The sequence below is a fragment of the Vigna unguiculata genome, chromosome 9 (assembly GCF_037176805.1).
Source record: "Vigna unguiculata cultivar grain cowpea cultivar isolate G323 ecotype 2 chromosome 9, ASM3717680v1, whole genome shotgun sequence".
NCBI lineage: Eukaryota > Viridiplantae > Streptophyta > Magnoliopsida > Fabales > Fabaceae > Vigna > Vigna unguiculata.
The window spans coordinates 31,937,538-31,960,879 of record NC_140800.1 but is presented as its reverse complement, the minus strand read 5'-3'; the positions used below and the strand labels follow the sequence as shown (position 1 = coordinate 31,960,879).

At 28.1% G+C, this 23,342-nt stretch overlaps 1 protein-coding gene across 2 annotated transcripts; it reads left to right on the top strand.

The window, feature by feature from the left end:
* The first annotated feature begins 15,709 nt into the window (after window positions 1-15,709).
* On the top strand, window positions 15,710-21,702 carry LOC114164233 (Melibiase family protein). Of its 2 annotated transcripts, XM_028048821.2 has the most exons (16): window positions 15,710-16,073; window positions 16,281-16,339; window positions 16,645-16,701; window positions 16,788-16,822; window positions 17,148-17,251; window positions 17,382-17,454; window positions 18,438-18,496; window positions 18,578-18,643; window positions 18,732-18,815; window positions 19,737-19,801; window positions 19,886-19,968; window positions 20,271-20,361; window positions 20,837-20,895; window positions 21,049-21,189; window positions 21,290-21,396; window positions 21,561-21,702. In XM_028048821.2, the coding sequence occupies exons 1-16, from the start codon at window positions 15,862-15,864 to the stop codon at window positions 21,649-21,651; spliced, it is 1,386 nt and encodes a 461-aa protein (XP_027904622.1). In that variant the 5' UTR covers window positions 15,710-15,861; the 3' UTR covers window positions 21,652-21,702. The 2 variants fall into 2 exon arrangements, with proteins under 2 accessions (XP_027904622.1, XP_085523048.1); XM_085666922.1 differs by having other exon boundaries at window positions 15,713-16,073; window positions 21,290-21,702.
* Window positions 21,703-23,342: the final 1,640 nt, after the last annotated feature.

The window sequence follows — 23,342 nt, the reverse complement described above, 5'->3', positions numbered from 1 at the left end:
AGTTTGATATATACAGCTCGCGAATCAAAGCAGAAGTTTCGTCCCTGTCTCCTCCTATTATAATGCTTCCATCGCCCACTGCAAAAACGTTTTCTAGATTTTATCAAAGTGCATGTGGAGTGAAACACTATCACTAAAACCTTAACTAGGAGTAATTTTTTTTCTACCACTGTTATTTTTGCAATATGAATAAATCTTTAATTATTTGGTTATCATTTTAATTAGTCTGGTTTTCATGAATGACCAAGTGATAGTTTTTCTTTGGGTAAAGATAGAAGTAGCTTTCTCTAAACTTTATTTTAAATGTTAATTTGATCTGTAATGCGACAAAGAAAAAAACTATCAACTGCGCCCATTCCCCCTGATTTGGTGGCCCAAGAATTCCAAGTCCCTATTTCAGTTTTTTTCCGATGAAATTACGGAACTTTCAAGGGATGTGTGTGGTTTGGTTTTGAAGGTCAAGTGTTTGACTATTATCGGAAGGAAAATCTAAAATCCCATTCATTATTAATATTAATATATATTAATTTTGTTTCGTTGAAGATCTTTGTCTGGTCTAAAACAGAAATATTATTCTATGGCACCAAAATGCTAATTAGTGGAGACTTTCACACCTAACACCTAACGTAGGCTTTTCAAAGTTGACAAATTGTAAGTATCGAATCCTAGTAAACAAATGATATTTTGATATTTTGTCGGACAAAAACTAAAGCACGTTCCATGTGGAATTTGAAAACATGTCATAAGTGAAGGAGAAGAGAACTTGACTCCGTTTACGCGGACTCACACTAACCAAATTTGCGTTGGAATTCTCTATTCAGACTTGGAACTTGGAAGGAAGACCAAACTACGTATTCACTTCTATCTTAACTATATTCAAAATTTAATTTTGGTATCAGTGATGCAAAACAAATTAAACCCACTACTTAAACATGTCCGGAATTAATTACAGTTTAGTTTTTACACTAAAAAAATGTTAGTCAACATATTCTTTTATCACTGTAACTTATATTTCTAATATTTTTCAAAAAATTTCCATTATCTTAAATACGCTCATTTAGCAAGGAAAAAATAGTGTGACCAGAAATTAGAATGGCTCACCTCACAATATACAACATTTAATAATTTAAAAAAATAAAAGTTTAATTTACGAGCAAGGGCTCACCTTCTTTTTAAATTTCTTAAAAATTAATTTTCTCTTAGTTCGGACTTAGCCCTTTTTTTTTTATTTTTTTAAAATTAGTTTTAGCTTTAATCCTCTCTATCTATTTTGTTTTTAAAATAATTTTTTGTTGTAAAAATTAATTTTATCTTATCAATAGTTTTTATCCTTCTTTATATTAATTTTTGGATTAATTTAGTTTAACAAGGTCTAACTATGTCTATATATTATTATTTAAAGTGATATTTTACCTTAGCAAACTTTTTATAGTTTTTTTTTTTTAAAATTAAACACTTTTAAGCTTATACTTACTTTAAAATATAACAAATTAAAAAAATTCATCTATGAACAACGGTCTTATCTATTCTATAACTTTTTTTAAATTAACTTTAGTTTAGCAAGAACTTATCGTTCTCGTTATATTATTTTTTAAAGTTAGTTCCAGTTTAACAAGGTGTACTGTTTATTATTTCTTAAAGTTACATTAGAAATTAATTTTATCTTAATAAAGACTTTGACCTCTTTTTATATTATTTTTTAAAATAGCGAAGGTCTAACCATTTCTAAGTATTATTTTTTAAAATAATTTTAGCAAATTCTTTATATTGTTTTAAGAAAAAAAAATAGTTTTATTAAACCTATGACTATGCACTATTAGTGTTCGTTTATGTTCTTTTTCTCTTTCTAAATATATATTATATTAAAAGAAAAACATATGAACAAATAAACAATAATATTTTTAATTTTATAATTAAGTTTTGAATATAATTAACTTGAATAATTATTTATAAGTTTAGAAAATAATTATAAATCATAAAAAAATGGTATCGAAAAAGAAAACAAAGTAAATTAATTATTGATGGACATGAGAACAAAATGAATAAAAGAGTAAATTAACAATAATATTAAATGACTAGACTACTTTACCCGAACAAATTAAGTGTTCCTATCAATAACTGTTAATTACATTTCTATTTGTTTTGAAAGCATAGTTGACATTTTTGGACGACCTCAATTAAATAGGTAAAGAAGCAGTGACAAGAGAATATTAATTAGTCCATTAAGGTAACACGAAGAGAGTTGCTGAGAAACACGCCGACTGGTTTAGAAAATCACACCAACACACACAACACAACAACATCATCAACTGCCACTGTTCTACGTTCTGATTTTTGACCTTGTCAACTCCCACATTTCTCCATTCCTACATTCATACCAACAACTTCCACCACTTTTCCTTCTATCTCAAACATATATAAACATCTCATACCTCTCACCTCATTCATAGATCAACAAACATTAATTAACATCCAAAACAAAAACTTTCCTATTTCTCATATTCTCAACCTCTCTTTCTTAAACCTATGACAAAGCCAGAGGCTAACCACCGTTACCTTGCATCTATGTTGCTGTTGTTTCTGCTTCTCACATCATCCACCTCATCATCTGCTAGGCCCTTCAGTCATAACTATTTCAGCCTCGTAGCGACTCACCCCACCGTCAACCTCGCGCTTCCCAGCGACAGGGTGGTCAGGGTGGTGCTGCCAGAGACTCCCGGACGCGTGTCAGCCTGTGCCCACATGAGGGCCGCCGGGAAACAGCCGTTTCCGGTGACGAGGCTCGCCGGAGGGAAACACGTGCCATTGGTCCTCAACATGCTTCCCAAAGGGCCAGTGCCACCTTCTGGACCAAGCAAAGGAATCAACAACCTCAACAACTAGTTATTTACAGAGATCGATCAATTTTACATGGAAAATGGACAGATACACCTACCAATTCAGTTCTTCCTGATCTCACTATTTTTATAAGTTCTTCTTTTCTTAATTTGTAAATACTTTATATATACATGAGTGTCATACAGATTATACTTTTTATTCACACAGATTACAGAGGATGTTCTTTCATGTTCAGGTTCAGTACCGGTGTTATGAATTTTAGAATTCGCAATGAGAAAAACACGTTATTTCTTTTGAATAAATAACTTCTTATTCTTCTTCTTCTTCTGTATTTACATATTTGGTGTGGTATACATGAATAGGTGAGGTAAATATGTGGTAGTTGTGCACAGTTCATGCTGAGGTGTTGAAACCGTCATCTCAAACAAGTCAATGTATATTTAAAGAAGACTAATCAATTTGACCAACTTGAGAAAACACGGTATTTCAAAACAAAAGAAAATGGCCAGATATTTCAAAGCTATTATTAAATAGATAATGATATATTAGAACAATTTCTTTTATTTATTTTTAACTTATCATTTCAATTATTTTTAGATTATCATATTATATTATTAAAAAATCAAAATCAAAATAAATAATTAAAAAATATTAAAGTAATTAATTAAAAATAGTAAAAAAAATAAATTAAAATATCATTATTTTTTATTAAATATTATTTCCGAGTTGTAGTCAAATTGACATGACAAAAAAAAGTTTAATTTATATATTTTTTTCCTTGAAATGATTACAGGAGAATTTTTTTGGTAATAAAATGGTATATCTTGACAAGTTAGCTTTTATTTTCCTAAAGAAATGGTTTTCACGTGAATCAGAGTTAGACCAATCATATGGAATAAAAATAATTTTTCATCCGAATTGAAGTTTTTAGATAATGGTATTAGATCTATTCTTTAAAATTGTTCTAATTTTAAATTAATTGTAATAAAAATATTTTATAATTTTTATATAAAAATTAAATTTAGTTTTAATATGAAAAAGGACAACATTATTCCATTATAAAAATAAATTGAGACTAAATTGAAGAAAAAATAATGAATATTGGGATCAAATTGAATATAAAACATCAACTCTGACAGGTAGTATATTGTTGGTGGATAGGTAGACATTATTTCAAAAATTTAAAAAAAAATAAAAATCTAAAATTTTAAAAAAATATTAAAAAATAAAAAAAAAATCACGAAGTGACACGTGATCGTCATTATTCATTGCCGTTAATTATTTAAACGGCGTGCCAAACAAAAGACCAAACTGAACAAAATTGACAAAAAATATGACATGATTAAACAATAAAATATATTAGGATTGAATTGACACAATTGAACGAAAATAGAGACCAAATGTGTATTTTAACCTATTATATATATATATATATATATATATATATTGTGTGTGAGAGAGAACCTATAAATGGTACTTTAAGATCGATAAAGTGTTTAAAATAATGAATACTCAATTATTTTGATATTAAAAAGTTAAAGTATAAATATAAATTTTATAAACGAGTTTCATTATATAAATACATAATCTCTCTAAAAATATTTTCTATGAGCCTCTCCCTTCTCTCTAGATTTCTCATTCTTGAGTTCATCTTTTTTCAAGATCAGAAACCACTAGGGTGATCCTTGTGGCGAGTTCTCCACTCCTATCTGATCAATTTCTCAAATTAAGTAAGTTAATTTTCAGCCTTTTCTTTGATATGATGTTAATCTCATTGCATGTGAGTAATCTTGGCTCGCATTTGATTTTTATGTTTTTCATGTGAATTTCTGCTGACTAGTGGTTCTAATGATGTTCCTTGATTATATTTGCTTAGGTTCAATAGTGTGTCCTAATAGTTGGAAGGGAGATTTTACACTCCTTGAGTGATTTGAGTCATCTTACATGTAAGGGAAGCTAATTTAAGTGTTTATTGAATTGATAGATTGTATGATGATACTGTGAATGGTAGGTGTGTTTGATATGGGAATGATACATGATTGTGTGAAATTGAGGTGTTAAACCTAAGATAGTTAGATGTAAATGTCATTTGGATTGGTCTTGTATTTGATAGTTCTTGACACTATTGTTTGTGGTTGATTCAAATTATATGTGTTTGGCATCTGTGAAGGTTATTGAGTTGTCTAGAAATCAGTGGCGGAACTTGAACAAAAAATTTGGGGGTGCCAAATTATATTATATATATATATATATAGTTAAAAAAAGATCTTCATTTTCTTTTCTCATTTCTTCTACTTAAAGCAAGCACACATAATAATAGAATTCAGAAAAATATGACTATCATTCGTTATTATATCATAATACCAAACAATGAATACCATTTTAGATAAGCCCTTCGTACCTCATCAATTTTATTTGGTGAGTATTGTGAAATTTGAAGATACTTTTCCCGGATTGTGTTCTAATGAATTTTTAAATTCATTATATGTAACTCTAGGAACTTTAGAGATTTGTTTTTCATTGTCTTGAATTTTTGGTTCTCATGAAATTTCTCAAGTTTAATTAACGTAGATGCAATTTTTTTTCACCTTTATCACAAACTTTCCTCCTTCAAAAAAAAAACAATTCTTTTACTCTTTATTATAATCTTTCTAATATAAATTTATCATCTCTCCTGTATAAATTCAAAACTTTACAAAATTTACCATAGGCATAAAGTCCCTAAATTTCATAATTAAAGATTATACTAATTTGGAAAAAATTATAAGTAGGGTTCATACCAATTTCATAAAAGAACCCCTAAAATCATAATTAGGGTTTATACTAATCTGGGATAAACATCCTAAGAAGAATCATAAATCTAACATACATAAATCATTATAAGATATTAAGCTTGATATGCGAGAGATCGTACATAAATGTATATTTCAATCTCAATCTATGTGTTCTCCAACCTTTGTTTTCAATCTATCTCTTCATATTTTTTTCGCCCTCACACACTTTCATAATAACTTACATGGTAGAAAAATTTTATAACAAAAATAAAATCCTAATTTTTTTTATAAATCAATGTTTCCATTACATTTGTTATTTTATTTATTATTATTATTTTTCATAATATAAACTTAATATAAATAATATATAATTATAATTTAAAAAATATATAAATAAATATAAAAAAATCCAAAAAATTTTGGGGGAGCCGTGGCTCCCCCTATCCCTCTAATGGTCCGCCATTGCTAGAAATGATTGGGAATGCATAATTATGCAGAATCATGTTCTGCAGAATTATATAGAATCAATGGTTGAGAGATAGCTTGCTTAATAAATCCAAAGTCAAAGGCTCAAATGAATTAGAAATTGCTGAGCAAGAATTTACTCGTTGAGCGAATCTAAAGTCAGGGACTGATTGATTTAGGAGTTATTAATTGAGTACCTACTCACACAACGAATCAAAAGTTAGAGAGTTTATTGACTTTGTAGTCACTGGTCGAGAAGACCTCGCTGAGCGATTTTTAAAAGGATTTTTCTCCTAAAGCCTCGTTGGGCGAGCCATCTGGTTGTTGGACGAGTGGACATTTATGCACTTTTCGACTAGGGGCTTTACCTTGGCTAAAGACGTTCACAAACTAACCTTGTGTGTGGTAATATCTACCCTCTGCAAAGCATTGGATACCACCATAAGTGTACAACTTACCGGGGTCCAATATCAATGTATGTATTCAGATAATTGAATCTTAGTATAACACAAGATAATTGAATTATGTATGATTTAAGTAGTTAGACTATTGAATGATTAAATCTTTTTATAACATTAACTTCTCATCATTTTCTCTTTGTCTTGTTTGTCTTTTCTTGTTTCTTTCGCAATGATAATTTGATTGGGGTGAATAGATGAAGATCTTGTAGCTAGACTGGTGCAAGGAGAGGATGATGCAATTGTTTAGTTAGCATCTAGAGTTCTTGTGTACATATACATCTTTTTGAAAAACTCTAAGCTTTTAGAAGGTTATGTATAAAATTGTATTTTAGCTTATTTTATGGATGACTGTAATATAATTGGTACATTTTAGTATTATATGCTTTGTGATCATCAAATATGAAATGTTTTATTTAATGATTTTAGACTATTAAATGAGATGTTACAATAAATATATATATATATATATATAATATAATATAATATAATATGCTATGTATTTCTGCCTTTATTTTTTATTAATATTTAGTAGATTTAAATATTTTCATCTTCAGGATAGTTTTGTTACATTTTTGTTTTTATAATTAGGATTAAATATATTTTTAATCTTTAAATTTAAAAATTTTAATGTGAAATTGAAATTTATCTTATATTTTAAATTTTAATACATATTTAGTTGTAAAATTTTAACAAATAAATGAATGTAATTATTTTAACCTAACAATATTAACTTTATTTACATGTCAAACATGTTTTAAATTAACATTAAATATTAATTTAAAATATCATTTAATATGTTAAAACAATTAATATCTTAAATTAAAAAGATTATATTTATTATCTTTTAAATTTAAAAAATAAAATATATTAAAGTTTAAAAGGACGTAAATTTCAATATATAAATTTGTGGATAAAAAAATATTTAACTTATAAGTATTATAATTCCCACTTTCTGACTTTAGACCGTTACCATGTCAACCATCATTGATAATTTTTCATGACGGAAACAAGGTAAACAAGAAATTTAGGGGTAATTTTTTTTTTCAAGGACTAAAATAATTCCTTTTTAAGTAAATTACAAGACTAAACGTATATGCAAAATTAACTAAAATTTTGAATTTGAAGAAAATAGTCTTAAGAATTAGAATCCTATTAAAATAATTCAAGAGAATATGTAAGCCGAAAAAAAAAAACATATTAAAGTGATTAACTTATAAGTTAAAATGCTAGTTGGAGTAGTGCGTGAAAACAATTTAGAAATTATGGAAAGTTTGTTTAGACACAATTTTTTTCTCTCATACCAGTTTACGAACCATCAAATTAACTTATAAATTATTATAGTGGTTGCAAAAAACCCTCTAAAAATATACTTTTTTTTGGTTTTCATTTAAAATAAGACAAAACAAAATTAAGATCCTTTTCTTATTACATGTTATTATTCCCAAAATGTTTTTTTTTTCTTGTAGTAATCGAATTATAGATAACTCCATTTACTATTTTAGTTTGAGAAACCAAAAGGTGAAGAAGATAAGCTCCTGATTTATGTGATTTTTTAGGAAGAGTGTGTAATGTAGTTAATTAGGACTAACTTGGCCAATTATAGAATAGGCCAATAAGGTGAATTAGAGATAATCCTCAATAATTTAGTTGATGGAGAAAGAATAGGTGAGTGACAATAAATTTATGATAAAATAATTAAAAGTTTATTAAGTTCATGATTTCTTTTATCGGTTGTTTAAAAATCTCCATCATTTGTCTTAATGTCTTATTGTGTAAAATTAAGGTTTTATAATTTTAATTTATTTAAAAATTGACTTTTCCATGTTTTTTAAACACACCTCTTTTCCTTTCATTTATTTTTGCAACAAAATATTGTCTTTTTAAAGTTAGATATATTTGGATTCCGTAAACTTGAATTTTGTCTTTCATTCAAATTTGGATATATTTTAATTCTTAAATTTAAAAATTAATTAATATAGTTTTTTTAATTTAATAATATTAAATTTTGTCATGTGATAAACAAGACATTTAACCATTTTTAATTTAACAATATGACTAAACTGTATCAAATTTTAAAATAGAAACAAATTTTAATTTTATTGTTTAAAAATTAAAAACATATTTAACCTTTTTTTTAACCATACCAAAATTCAACAAGAAAAAAATATAAAAACATTTCAAATTATCTAAATATAATCATAATTGGTCACTACAAGAAACTTCTAAGTAATAATTAACTTTAATGACTAATAATTATTAGTAATCAGGTGACTAATTTACATATCAATTTTACAAAATTAATAGTTATTGATTACTAAAATAATTATTGTTATAAATAAAAAATTATAATTAATCATTAAATTGGTCTTTAAAATTAGCTATCATAGTTTTAACTACTAAAAGAAGTTATTCACTAAAAATTAATTACCTAAGTTTTGGCTACCAAAATAAATTAGTTCCTAAATTAGTCTCTAATTAATTAGTGACTAATTATAATTTTGTATTTATAATATTGGCTATTTTAATAATTAATAGTTTCTAATTTTATAAATTAGTATCTAAATTAATCAATACAATAACTAACTATTTTTTATTTTTAAAATTGATTTCTAATTAAAAATTTTCCTGTCATGAATATTTTCTATTTATATTTAATAAGTGTAACATTGAGCCAGTTTAGTGTTTGTCCTACTTTGGATGTTGTCCTATAAATGTCAAAAATATATTATCTATCAGGTAAAACAGATGAAATTCACCTAGTTAAGTTAAGTTTCACTTTTTTAAGAATCAAAGTTATTTTTTAGTAAATGAGTAATATGTTTCTAATTAAAAGTGATAAACATTGAAGTTGTAAAATAAAGTTTTATAAGGATAAAAATAAAAAGCTACAGGGACTAAACCAATGAAACTTTTATTTGATATGGAAACTATAAGTATATTTAGACATGAATACTATATGTATAGCGACTGCAGTGAACTTTTTTTTTACTGTTTTATACGATATACTTTTTGATTTTTATAATGTTCATAATGTTCATTTAAGATTTATATTCTTTTTATTGTTTGGCTAGTGTAAATAGTGAAATAACTAATAAGGAATGCGTTTACAACGAAAAAAGAAGAAGAAATAATCAGGGTTGTACAATTTTAAAATTTATTCAGTTAATAAAACATTTAATGTAATTAATATATACTGTTTTTTTAACATTTTAATAATTATATTTAATTTATTGATTTCTAGTTACTATTCTTATAATAATGTACAAGAAAACCGGCGACATATAATTAAAGACGGAGAGAAGTTTGGTTTGACTGTGTTTGTGTTTGTTCCAAAAGACTTTTATTTCTCACAAAAAAATAATAATAATAAGAGTCTGAATCAGTTTGTGTATTATTTAATAATTTTAACATTTAAACTAATGAAAAAAATTAAGGTATCCAAGTTGGCCCCTTTTAGAAAAACTTTGACCCCTTTTAAGTCTTGACTTTGGAGTAGAAGTTGAGAACTTGCAACCACCTTACAAAATCCAACTATATAAAACAACTAAAAACAAACAAATTTCTCATCTCTTATTCTTTACTTTTCAACATCATCACTGTATAGTACTCACAATAGTATGCTTCTTTTATACCATTAATAAATAATAGGAATAAGGAATTCAGTGATTCGTGTTGAGTTGGGTATTTGCATTAAAAGGAAAAAAAAATGTATAATTCATATTCTTATTATTGGTGTATGCAACTCCTTATTATTTTATTCTTTAGGTTTATAATTGTTTTTTGACCTGATTTTTTTTTATTATATTTTGAAACTTGTTTAACTATTTATTTACAATAAAATATTATCCATAATAAAAATATAAAAGTTTATAAAATAATTTATCTAAGCCATTAATAAAGTAAATTATTTTTCTAATTATTTTTTTCATACATATTTACTATTTTTTTTAATTGTAGTTACTTTTAATATATATATATATATATATATATATATATATATATATATTATAACTTTTGTGAACGCAGTTAACTACTTATAATTTTCATAATAAAATTATAAAATTTCTAAAATAATTTAACTTAAATTATTTTATATAAACACATTGCTTATCATTTTAATATTTTTTATTTTAATAATTAATTCTTTTATTTTTTATGAAAAAAGTGGACCATTGCTATGTGCACATCGTAATTTGTCTCAACAATAAAACCAAATAAAAAGCATATTCTTAACTATGCTCTTAATTTTTTGGGATGGTTAAGAAAACTGTCACGATAATACCTAACATGGCATTATTTAGGATATTTTATTAATACTTGTTAATGAAGTATTCGATATAAAAGATATTTTTACGATAATAATATTTTATAATTTTATATGTTTACAACTTTAATATATATATTTTTAATTTAGATTCAAATAATAATAGTTATATATTTATTATATATTTAAAAATTGTTATATATTTTTTAATATGCATAATATATTGTTTATATTATTTTCAAAATAAATATATCAAATACATATCTTTTATTTTTAAAATAAATGTATCATCTTATCGGATATGTGTCGTATATGATATCCGTATTTTCAAAATAAATACGTTTCTTGTCATTTTAACATTTTTTTATTTAATAATTATTTTATCTTTTTATGAAAAAAGTGGACAATTGCTCTGTGCACATTGTAATTTGTCTCAATAATAAAAAAAGTGTAATGCTCTTAATTTTTTAGGATGGATAAAAAAACTGTTCCAATAATACCTAACATGCATTACTTAGGATATCTCATTGGATCTGTTTGCTTCCTGATGGAGTTAGCAACTTCTTCCTGCACCTGCCTTTTTTCTTTCTGCACCCCCTAAAATCATTTCTTTCTGTTTAACCTTTATAAATTTATAAGAAAATATGAGAAGTTAATTGATGTTCCAGAAATGTATTTTGAATTGTTGGATCTAAAATGTATATTTACAAAGATGTTCTAAAGTATTTAATTCGGAACATATTTTTGAAATACGTTTGGAATTAAAACCTCCAAACCTCACCGGAGACACCACGTACAACAGTTAAACAAAATGAAATTTATAAGGTTGACTTCTCATATTTTATTATAAATATATCAGGATAAAATTAAAATATATAATTTTAAGGGGGTACAGGAAGAATAAAAGGAGAGTCCAAGAATAAGTGTCCTACACTGGGCCATGCTAATCTCATGACCCCGAAAAGTTATATCACCCAGAAAAAATATGTAATATATTTGTTAATTTGATCTGTTTTTAAAATACCATATTAGTGAAGTTTCTCCTTAGTAAAGTTAATTTTATCACGGTATTATGTAAATACTAGTATCTTACTCTTTTAATATTTTTATAAAATGATGAACATCAAATTTTAAATATGATTAATTTGTTATCAAATCACTTTTGAATAAGATAATACTTTTACTTCCTTTTTTGAGTAATAAAATGGAGTTTTAAAGATCAATATTATTAAGAAAAAAAAATCTATACTCAAATTACGTAAGTAAAGTTTACTTCTTCTTTTTTTTTATCTTTAACTATGATACATAAGAATTATTTAGGGGTTTTCTTTCTGCACCCCAATATTACTTCTTCACCTTTAAATTTTTTTTAAAATCCAGAATTATCCATTTACCATTTTAAAACTTTAAATCAATTACTTCTCTCATTTCTCTCTCTTATTTAATAAAAACTATTTTTCACTCACTTTTAACCTAAATTTAGCCGTCGTCCTCACCTCACCCCCAAACCTCTGCCTGACTCTCCTCACTCTCTAAGGTCTCTAAGGTCGCCCCCTCAAGCCACACTCTTCCTATCTGTTTTTTGTTTTGGTCTCCCTTTTCCCTTCGCCCTTCCTCTACATTAACAAGTAATCATACCCCTTTCTAGTTTTCATTTTTTGTGTTGTTGTTGCAATGTTTGCCATGCGTATAAACATTTTTTGCCATGTGAGTGAGACGTAAACCACAAATCGGAAGTCGACTTCCGCAAGTGATTTAATCCCGGAAGTCGACTTCCGTAACCCATAAAATGATGGAAGTGGACTTCCGTAGACAAAATCAAGTTTCTGAAGTGGACTTCCGTAATTAAAATTGACTTTTGTAGTTGTGGTGACTTCCGTAGGTGTGACTTATGTGATTGGCACGAAAGTCGACTTCCGTAATTAAAACTAACTTCCGTAGTTGTGGTGACTTTCGTAGGTGTGACTTCCGTGATTGTAATTGTTGACTTCCGTAGTTGAAAATGACTTCCATAAGGGGAAGTGATGTCCATAAGAAGAGATGAGTGATTTAGTGACTTCCGTAGGAGGCGTGACTTCCGTAAAAAGTCGACTTCTGTAAACACATTGTAATTTTTTGTACTAAATTTTAATGTAAATAAGTTTTGATATTAATTAATTACAACTTAAATTAATTTTAATTTTAATTAATTATAATTTAGAATAATTAAAATGTTAATTATTTACTATTTTGAATAATTTTAATTTTAATTAATTCTATTGTTGAGTAAAAATAATTTTAAATAATTAAATTTTAAATAATTATAATTTAAAAAAATAGAAAAACAAAATTAAAATATTCCTCCAACAATAAAATAAATATAAAAAAAATAAAACATACATAAACAGTAACCCATAAAAAAATTTAAAATAAATAAATTAAATCAATAAAAAATAAAAATATTCATTCAAAAATATAAAACAGACAAACAATAAATAAATATTAAACTTAAACAAATAATAATTAAAACACACAAAAATATAACAATAAAAAATATATAAACAAAAAATAAATATTCATGTAAATAAAAATTAAATAAATAATATAAATAAATAATAAATAAAACATAAGTTATTACTCAAACCCTAACAAAATTACAAAATAAAAATCACTTAGTCTATCTACCAAAAAACATATTTGGAAGTGGAAAAAGTGGAAAAATAAAAGAAAAAGCATCCTACGGAAGTGGAAAAAGAAAAGAAAAATCATCTATGGAAGTGGAAAAAGAAAGAAAGAAAGAAAAAACACATGCTAGCACATCTGGAGAAGAAAAAAAATCTACTCACCGGAAGTCACCATCCGTTAAATTTCATTTCCAGATGTCGACTTCCGTAATTGTGAAAAATTAACTTTTTTAAAGATCGGAAGTCCACTTCCGTAACACTCGAAAAAAAAAACTTCACTTCCATACCGGAAGTCCACTTCTGTTTTACACATATACTTTCGGATGGAAGTTGGAATTTTTTCATTTGTGTTATAGAAGTCGACTTCCGTTAATGGAAAAAAATAACTTCACTTTCGCATAAGTCCACTTGTCTTCCGGAAGTCGACTTCCATAAATGGCTGGATGAAAAATGACTTCTGTAATTAAAAACTCATTTTTTTTTTTGTTTTTTTCACATATAACATTTACCTCAACCATAAACTTATCAAATGTAAATTTATCTTGTAATGCATACCTTTTTTCTGAGAAAATATGAAGCAAAGTGATGAAATAGTATGGACCCTAAACTACAAAATTTCAACCAGCAACGAAAGTTCTTCTTTTGCGGTGGAAGTGAAAGTGAAAGAAGAGGGGGTGCACGGGTACATATACAAACACTACAACACCGCTGTCAATTGATTCAGACAGCCAACTACCTCTGTCACTACAACCCCCATTATTTATTATCTATGACTGAAATCCAATTGGGCTGACGTATTGGTCCAGAACAATTTTTTCCAAATGTGTAATGTATCTGTGATCCTAAAATCTAAGGATGAAGAAATTTGAGTAGTCGATCACTTTTTTTTTTCAATAACTTTTTTGTACCTTCATTTTTAATTATTTATTTTTTCCTTAGTGAACTCAATTAAGTATACATTTGTGTTTTTTCTCCAACAGTGCAGAATCATTGTTTAAGACATCAAAGTTTTGGCAAAGGATATTTTTGAAAAGAAAGCTTCTGAAGAGAAGTGGAATTAACAAATATTTTGGCCAAGGATATTGCTAAAGGACATTTGTTACAAATATTTTTTGAATTCATCTTAGTTTAGTGGAATTAAAAAATGTATTTAACATTATTTTGTTGATAGAAACAATACATACAAGACTAATAAGTATAAGTTGTCTTTACTTAAGATAGTGTATGATGTCTACAAGATTATTTTCTATGATTGTTTTAAAAGTTGATGTAAGTCTTTATCACCGACAGAGATCTCACTTTAATAAATTCAATTAACATAAATTTTCGTAAAATTTCCAACCTTTTATGTTAGTTTCATAATTATAAGAATGTCAAAGTAAAGTATAATAACATGGTAGTGGACTTTGTAGAGGCTTGGAAGATGGTCATGAACGCATGGGGAGGTTTGATAGATTCTTCAAGTAGTGATGCATTTTGAGAGCGAGTTCAATCTTTTAAAGTTCTTCTTCATTATAGTTATTATTTTATTGAATATGTGAATGGTGTTTGTGTAATTCCACAAAAGGAAAAATTTGTTAAGACATGAACAAAAGTAATGCGTTTAAGAAATACAATTGTAATATTCCTCCAATTTAGTATCATCAAAATAAACAAATTAATATAAACTGAATATCTGATCTTTTAGATTTAGTTTTATATATCTCGTGTTAGTTATTCGCGTTGCCATATACCAGTTATGGTTCACTTCATCTAGGAATGGATTAAGCGAGTGATAGGCTAACTTACTAATCCAAATTGGTAATAAATTTTTGTTAAGAATGGTTGCTTATACGAAACTACGTTGGAGATTGTCAAATTTAATTGATCAAATTTTAAAAATAAGCACTGGAATTAATTTTTTTGAAAGATAATTCACTATGAAAAATTAAAATACATCTGAAAAATCGTAAGATAAGACACCAAAACATAGTTTAACCCTGATTAGAAAAGAATTGTCCTACTAACGTAGACCGTGGGTCCTATCACAGGAAGAGAAGTGTCTAGACCCATAAAAGCTAACAACTTTAAAGATTGGATTCAACGTAAAAACAACTAAAAACACATTTAATTATCTGGGAACATTGTAGCGGTGACACGTACTAAGATAAAGAAAACTATGTATTTCGAATATTACAAGAGATTCTTATCCCTAACTTAAAGTATTCCTTCTATTCATACTCATTAACAATTAGTTTCAAAATAAAAGAATAAGATTAAGTGATATATACGTGGCAAATCGTGTCAAATGTTTCTCTTCCCGACAGTTCCTACGGAAATCTCACACTCAAACTGATGTTTTGGATTTGTTTCAAGTGACACTGTTCAGATTCTACTCTCCAAATTTCATCGCTTTCATGGCGAAGCAGAAACTGGGATACACTTTTTTGGTGTACTCGGTGATTCTCTTCTTCTTTGCTTCCTCTGTTTCGGCTTCAGCGAGAGTTGCGCCACTTTTGCAGAGCTATGGGAACCCAATTTTCGGATCAAACTTTCATTCTGTTTACGACACTTCCATGTACGGTGTGTTTCAGCTGAGTAATGGATTGGCTAAAACGCCTCAGATGGGGTTCGATTCTCGCTTTCTCCAGATTAATCTTTTGTTTTTAGTTGAATAAAATCTCTGAGTTGTTGACTTTTTCTTTACTCTGTTGCTTCCACCAAACTGATAAAACTGTAAGACCCTCCTGCACACACACGGTCACAATCACGATCACCATCTCACACAGATATTTTGGATGGTCTTTACTTTGATTTTGCTTTAATTGCTCTGCAGATGGAATAGCTGGAATTTCTTTGCATGCAATATCAGTGAAAAGGTCATTAAGGAAACGGGTATCTGTTTTTCTTTCTTTGGTCTTTGGTTCTCCCTGTACATTAAATAAACTTTGCATTCTTGAAAGTATGGCAGTCTTTTTCGGTGAAATAGGTTAACTATTTAAACAGACAAAAACCTTTTGTTTTTAAAGTGAGATTTGCATTCCATCTGATAATGATTTGTATTGTAATTTTAGATTTTAGATTTATAATCTCCAAAGGCATATTTTGTTTCACTGCAAGCATTATGGTTCATACTTAAAAGCATTAATTCAATATTTATCTCGGTTCTACTAATGCTGATATGTATTTTATCCTTCCAGCTGATGCACTGGTATCAACCGGATTGGCTGATTTAGGTTATGTATATGTCAATATAGGTACTGTTCATGTCTGTTCAAAATGAACTTTCTAACAGCGTGTCATCTGTTTATACTTATTTGATATCACAATTTGCAATATGCAGATGATTGCTGGTCTGCTGTGACAAGAAATCTTAAGGTCAGTTAAGTTCTGTTGCTTTCAATCTTTCTGGATCAACTTTATGGTTATCATCTATTATTTTACATAACTGTTAGCTTTCAATGTTATATCATGGCTAAAGTTATTGTTGTGTAATGATTTAAAGTATACATTCGTTGTGCTTCCAACTTTGCACTCCACTTAGATATTTGTTTAATCAAGCAGGAAGCATGTATTTTATTCATGATTGCATGCACTACCTATTTTCTATGTGAATAAATGGTTATGTATCAAAGTTTAAAAGTCTGTTTTGAACGTTCTTTAATATATGTTGCTCCTTACTGTTTTGGGTGTGGAAGTGCAGGGTCAACTTGTTCCTGATCCTAAGACATTTCCATCTGGAATCAAAGCTCTTGCAGATTATGTCCATGGAAAGGGACTCAAGCTTGGCATATATTCAGATGCTGGGTAAGATGATATTGCAATAAGCCAGATGTTTGAACAATTCATTCTTAAAGAAATGTCACTCGTGTTGATTGTGACTAGCTGATCATCTAATCTCCTGGTTAATATTTGTACATATCTTTACTGTTATTAGGATGTTTACATGTCAAGTCCGGCCAGGATCGATTTTCCATGAAACTGATGATGCAGATTTATTTGCCTCTTGGGTTAGATTCTATTATCTCATTTTCATGATTTGTGAAACAGTATCAGATACTATTCATGCTTAGGGAGTTTGTAGGGTCCATACAACATAAGTACTCCTCATTCATTTCTATTTTATCATGTGCATTCTGTATGTGTAGCACATCTGATATAAATTGTTTAGCTCAGCCTCATATATCTTTTATGGAACTAATTTCTCATTTTACAAAACAAAACCAAGCTTTAGATAAGAGTTTCTGATGGCATCATCATATACCCCAAAAAATTTGATGAGATAAGAAATTGTTCCATTTAATGGAATGCTTCTAGATTTTGAGCAAACAAATAGAAAAATTACGCCATTCTATATCAGATAGTACTCAACTGAAATTTGTTTGTTGCAATGTTTTCCCAGAACTTGGCAATGACCTATACTGTCATAAATATTATGTCTAAATGGCACAGTTAGGTTTAAAATTTCTCAAGTAATACAAGAAAATAGACCAACTGCCTGATGCATTTAACTATAAAGCTTAGTTGGCTGCACTAAAATATGTCAAATATTTAATTGGAAATGTAAATTGCAATAGTATACATCTACTGTCAATCAATCAAATATTTCATGAAGATGATGTTTGAAGCACATCCACCATTGATTAATATTAAGCATGGAGAACCAACAGAGGGGTTGGGTCCAGCGAAAAGTGCTGATCCCTACAATGTAGTGAACCAGTGATTGGAATCCCTATTGAAAAAGATGTTCACATTTAGTGTCGACCGCGTCTCAATCAGGATTGCTTCTAAAGGAGGATACAACCTTTGGGAAACCAAAATAAAACTAGGCACATCTTTGTATAATTGTGTCAGTGATGTATCCTGAGCTTCCTTTTGAAATCATTCCTTTGTAACTTAACATCTTAGTAACATTGTCATAAATTGGAATTGTTGCTAGTTATATTTTTCTTTACTTAACAGGAATTTTAACTCAAATCAATCCTTTTACCAGGGTGTAGACTATTTGAAGTATGACAACTGTTACAACCTGGGTATCCCTCCAAAAGAACGGTGTGTTCTCATCTTTTTCACACTGTATTTGTATTGGTTGTAATACAATAAATTGAGCCAATGTGGTTGCTTTTATTCCAGTTATCCTCCTATGCGTGATGCTCTCAATGCAACTGGACGCAAAATTTTCTACTCACTCTGTGAATGGTAATAAATCATTTTTGGTATTTTGTTATATGAGCTTAGTTCCATTTAATTTGACATAATTCTTCATGGGATACATTTGATTTTGAAGGGGAGTTGATAACCCTGCCTTGTGGGCAGACAAGGTAGGCAACAGCTGGCGCACAACCGACGACATCAATGATTCGTGGGCAAGGTTAAAGCTTTAGACTTTCATTTCTAAGTGCTACCTTTAAAATTCTATTTGGAATGTTCATGCCTTAACGAAAGATAATGGCATAAAACCAGCAAAAGTTGTGTGGTCCAATTAGTCCTAAGTTACTACTGCATTGAAATAGAGCACACGCCAACAGATAACTGGGATATATTTAGTGGTGTAATGGTTAATGATTACCTTTTTTGTGACCTTGGCTTGGTAGGAATGAAAATTTTCATAAGGTTGTATCAATGATTAGGCACGTGAAAGGAAGGGGAAAGTGTAGGGAAAAAATGAGCACAAAGGGTGGATGGTGTTTCTCAATCTATTCCTAGCAGGCAGAATAGGGAAAAGATTTAAGAATACTCTGTCACTGAGGAGTAAGAGCACTAGTGAGTTCATTACTTGAAGATCAAATAATCCTACTCTGCCAAGTTTTATCTTGTTGTCACATAGCAGCTGGACTCAAGAAATTAGATGCACTCTAGCGTACAGTTATCTTAGCTCCTTGATTCATGAAAGATTTATAAAGAATGTGTATGTAAATAGTGATTGGCATGAGGCTCGTGACTATTTGTCATTAAGTAACACTGTTGAATCATGATGATAAAGATGACATTAACATAGAGTTAGGTGTTAAATTTGTTAATGTGGAATCTGGGTTATCCTGCAGTATCCATCAATATTGTTTGAGATTTGACCCTATGAAATAATCTAATACATTCCCTTGATCTTTTGTATATCTATTACTACAAGACTCATTCCATAATTTGTTCTTGGCAAACCATAGGTACAGTGTCAAACACTAGCTGTCATTCCAATACAAAGTTTTAACATTTGATCAATTTGGAGAATTCTTGTCCAAAATTATCTGTTTAAATGGCTATCTAATTCTTAATTTTTTTTTTTTACTTTGTTTAGCATGACAACCATTGCCGATCTTAACGATAAGTGGGCTGCATATGCTGGTCCTGGGGGATGGAATGGTACACATTTTGTCTTTCTTGAAATTTTATTGAAAATATTAAGAAAACCAGAAGCATTCCTACTTACCTTATTTTACCGGACAGACCCAGATATGTTGGAAGTTGGAAATGGTGGCATGACTTACCAGGAATACCGAGCTCATTTCAGCATTTGGGCTTTAGCGAAGGTGCATTCATCTGTGCAGGATTTGTCATCTCTCGATACCAGTCTCTCATCACATGTTTTTCTACATGCTACCCCTCAAATAACTGGCAACTTGAGATCTTAGGATAGCAGGCATAGTTGCAAAATTGATTCTCTGGTGTAAACAAAATAAAAAATAGGGGTACTCTGAATTCACTTTCCGTTTGGTTTAACCATAATTTCTTTTGAATAAAGCATAAACATAAGTTAAGCTTTCAAAGACTGAGACACATATTTTATATTTGAAACTTTCACATGCTCAAAATTTTGAACATGTGCATGCAGGCACCGCTATTGATCGGGTGTGATGTCAGAAATTTGACTGCTGAAACACTTGAGATTTTAAGCAATGAAGAAGTCATTGCCATTAATCAAGGTCGTATTACTGCTTTCTATTATTGTTACCAAGTTAATGCATAACTCTCTGTATTTTGTTACATAAAATGGATAAATTTGAGATGTATTAATCAGTAATTTGTTTTGTACCCTTGATTTATTGTGAATCTGTGAGACAGATGTGAGACAAATACGCATTCTTTATGTATTTAAATGGTCTATTATCCATACAAGTTTCAATTACTGATGGAAACATTGTTTCTTGAATTAGGTATAGGCTTATAGCTTGATTTAATGTAACGCCTACTTAAACCAATTACTTCAAAGGGTATTTCTGTATTAACAGTATAATTAGGACATTATTAATTAGAATTAACTAACTTAATATTTTTAGTGGATTTGATGAAATTTATTAGTTGTTTCTTATGTAAAAGATCGGAAGGAGCAAATTTTTTCATCTATCTCAGTGACTAAGGTAAGTAAGGATACTGATTATTTATTTTGTATTTCTGCAGACTCACTTGGAGTCCAGGGAAGGAAAGTTCAAGCTTCTGGTGTAGATGGTTGCAGACAGGTAATATATTCTGAACTATTCCTTCTACTGAATCTCGTATACTTTCTGAATGGAAATCAACATCATTCAAGAGCCAAATCACTAAGACGAAGTTTAAAGTCGCATACATGCTACTATGTGCTAAATTTAGACTTTACTTTTACATCTTTACAGGTTTGGGCAGGTCCTCTATCAGGAAATCGATTGGTTGTTGCTCTCTGGAATCGGTGCTCAAAAGTTGCCACGATAACAGCTTCATGGGAAGCACTTGGGCTTGAATCTGGCATTCATGTTTCCGTGAGGGATCTGTGGCAGGTAAGCTAGCATACTTGCATGAAACTGCTTATGTCAGTCTGTGTTTCCTATTTATAAGAGCATATTATATGTTTTTTGCCTCCTTTTTTTTATCTTGCAGCACAAGTTAGTAGCTGAAGATGCAGTGTCATCGTTCAGTGCTGGAGTTGATATCCACGACTGTAAACTCTACATTTTCACTCCATTTACAGTATCTCACTCTGCAGAGTAATAGCTCATACTTCATCCACTCATGTTCCATCTGTATAGTCCATTATGGATTCGCTGCATGTTTCTTCTCTTCTCTTCTGTTGCATTATTTGTTGGTCAGACTCAGACATGAACGACTTAGAATAATTCTGACATTTACATCTCAAATACATTGTGTACAGGATGGTCTGGTCCCTGCTCATTCATCATGTCTACACAATTTCTGTCCTAAAAGTTCCCTTGAATGGATTTTATATATTTCAGAAACTATGATCGAAGTTTCTATTAAAACTGTTATTAATGATTTTGTATTTTAGTTTTCAATGTGAATTTCAGTATAAAAAAGTCTTTCTATTTTCAACTCTCTAACCCATAATTAAATTTAGTTATTTCCTGGCAAATTTGGTGTATACAGATACATACTATTTAATATATAAATTGCGTGATGTGTGATCAAATGATTCTAAGTAATTGAAGTTGGCCTAAGGGCTTGAATGTGCCTAGTAAATTAACAACTTAACCAGATTATGATTTTGTTTATCAGAGACAAATTTAGAGATGTGAATGTCGTGAGAAGTTTTACTATAGCCCTTCTACCAAGGTTCTGATTGGCAGAGGGACAAAGAGAGGAGATGAACGAACAGATGAAAAAAAAGAAAAAAATAAAGACTTAATTATTCATTTGATTTTCTAATTTATTGGTTTGATTTGTTTTAATTTCTTGTGATTTTTTGGTTCAATTTAATTTTTCAATTTTTAAGAATAGTTTAATTTGTTTTTTTTTTTTAAATCGATGTGAAAATTTCAATTTTTTTTTTCATTATTTTTAATTGTTTTTAAAAGACATAAATGGTCACATCACATTATCATTATGTCACACATGCTGTTGTGAAATTTTTAAATATTTTAATTAAATAAAAAACTATGTGTCATGTAATGATCGTGCAATGTACTGTATCAATATATTATTATTAATTTAGTTCTTTATTTAAAATTTTAATTAATTTATTTTTTTAAATGATTTTATTTTATATTTTTCATTTGAAAATAAATTAATAATTAAATTTTATTATAACTTATATATTTATATTAAAATAATTTTTTATAATTTATAAATAAAATTATTCTTTAAATTTATATTATTTTATTTTTTACATTTTTTTATTTGAGATATTTTAAATTTTAAATTTTTTTCTTGAAAAAATTAAAATAGTTTAAATATTTAAGTGCAATATAATCTGTTGTGAAATTTTTAAATATTTTAATTAAATAAAAAACTATGTGTCATGTAATGATCGTGCAATGTACTGTATCAATATATTATTATTAATTTAGTTTTTTATTTAAAATTTTAATTAATTTATTTTTTTTAAATAATTTTATTTTATATTTTTCATTTGAAAATAAATTAATAATTAAATTTAATTATAACTTATATATTTATATTAAAATAATTTTTTATAATTTATATATAAAATTATTCTTTAAATTTATATTATTTTATTTTTTACATTTTTTTATTTGAGATTTTTTACATTTTAAATTTTTTTGCTTGAAAAAATTAAAATAGTTTGAATATTTAAGCGCAATATAATGTATAAATTTTAAAAAATAATTTTAATATATATATATATATATATATATATATATATATATATATATATATACTGTCTCATTATATCTCTATGAAGAAAGACATTGTCTACATCTAATTGATGTAAATGTTAGTTTTTGGTTGTTGCAAGAGTAAGGAGGAGACCACCTTGTGTTTGACTTTATATACTCATTTGCAACCTATAACATAACTGAGCAAAATCCAAGGCTTTGTAAGGCTTGGATTTCGTCTTCCATGGCCTTGATCCATCCAGACTGAGTGCAAGCTTCAACATAAGATTGTGGTTCATTAGTAAAGAAAATGGCAAGAGTGAAATTTAGTTGTTTTTTAGATAAAGAATAATAGGAAA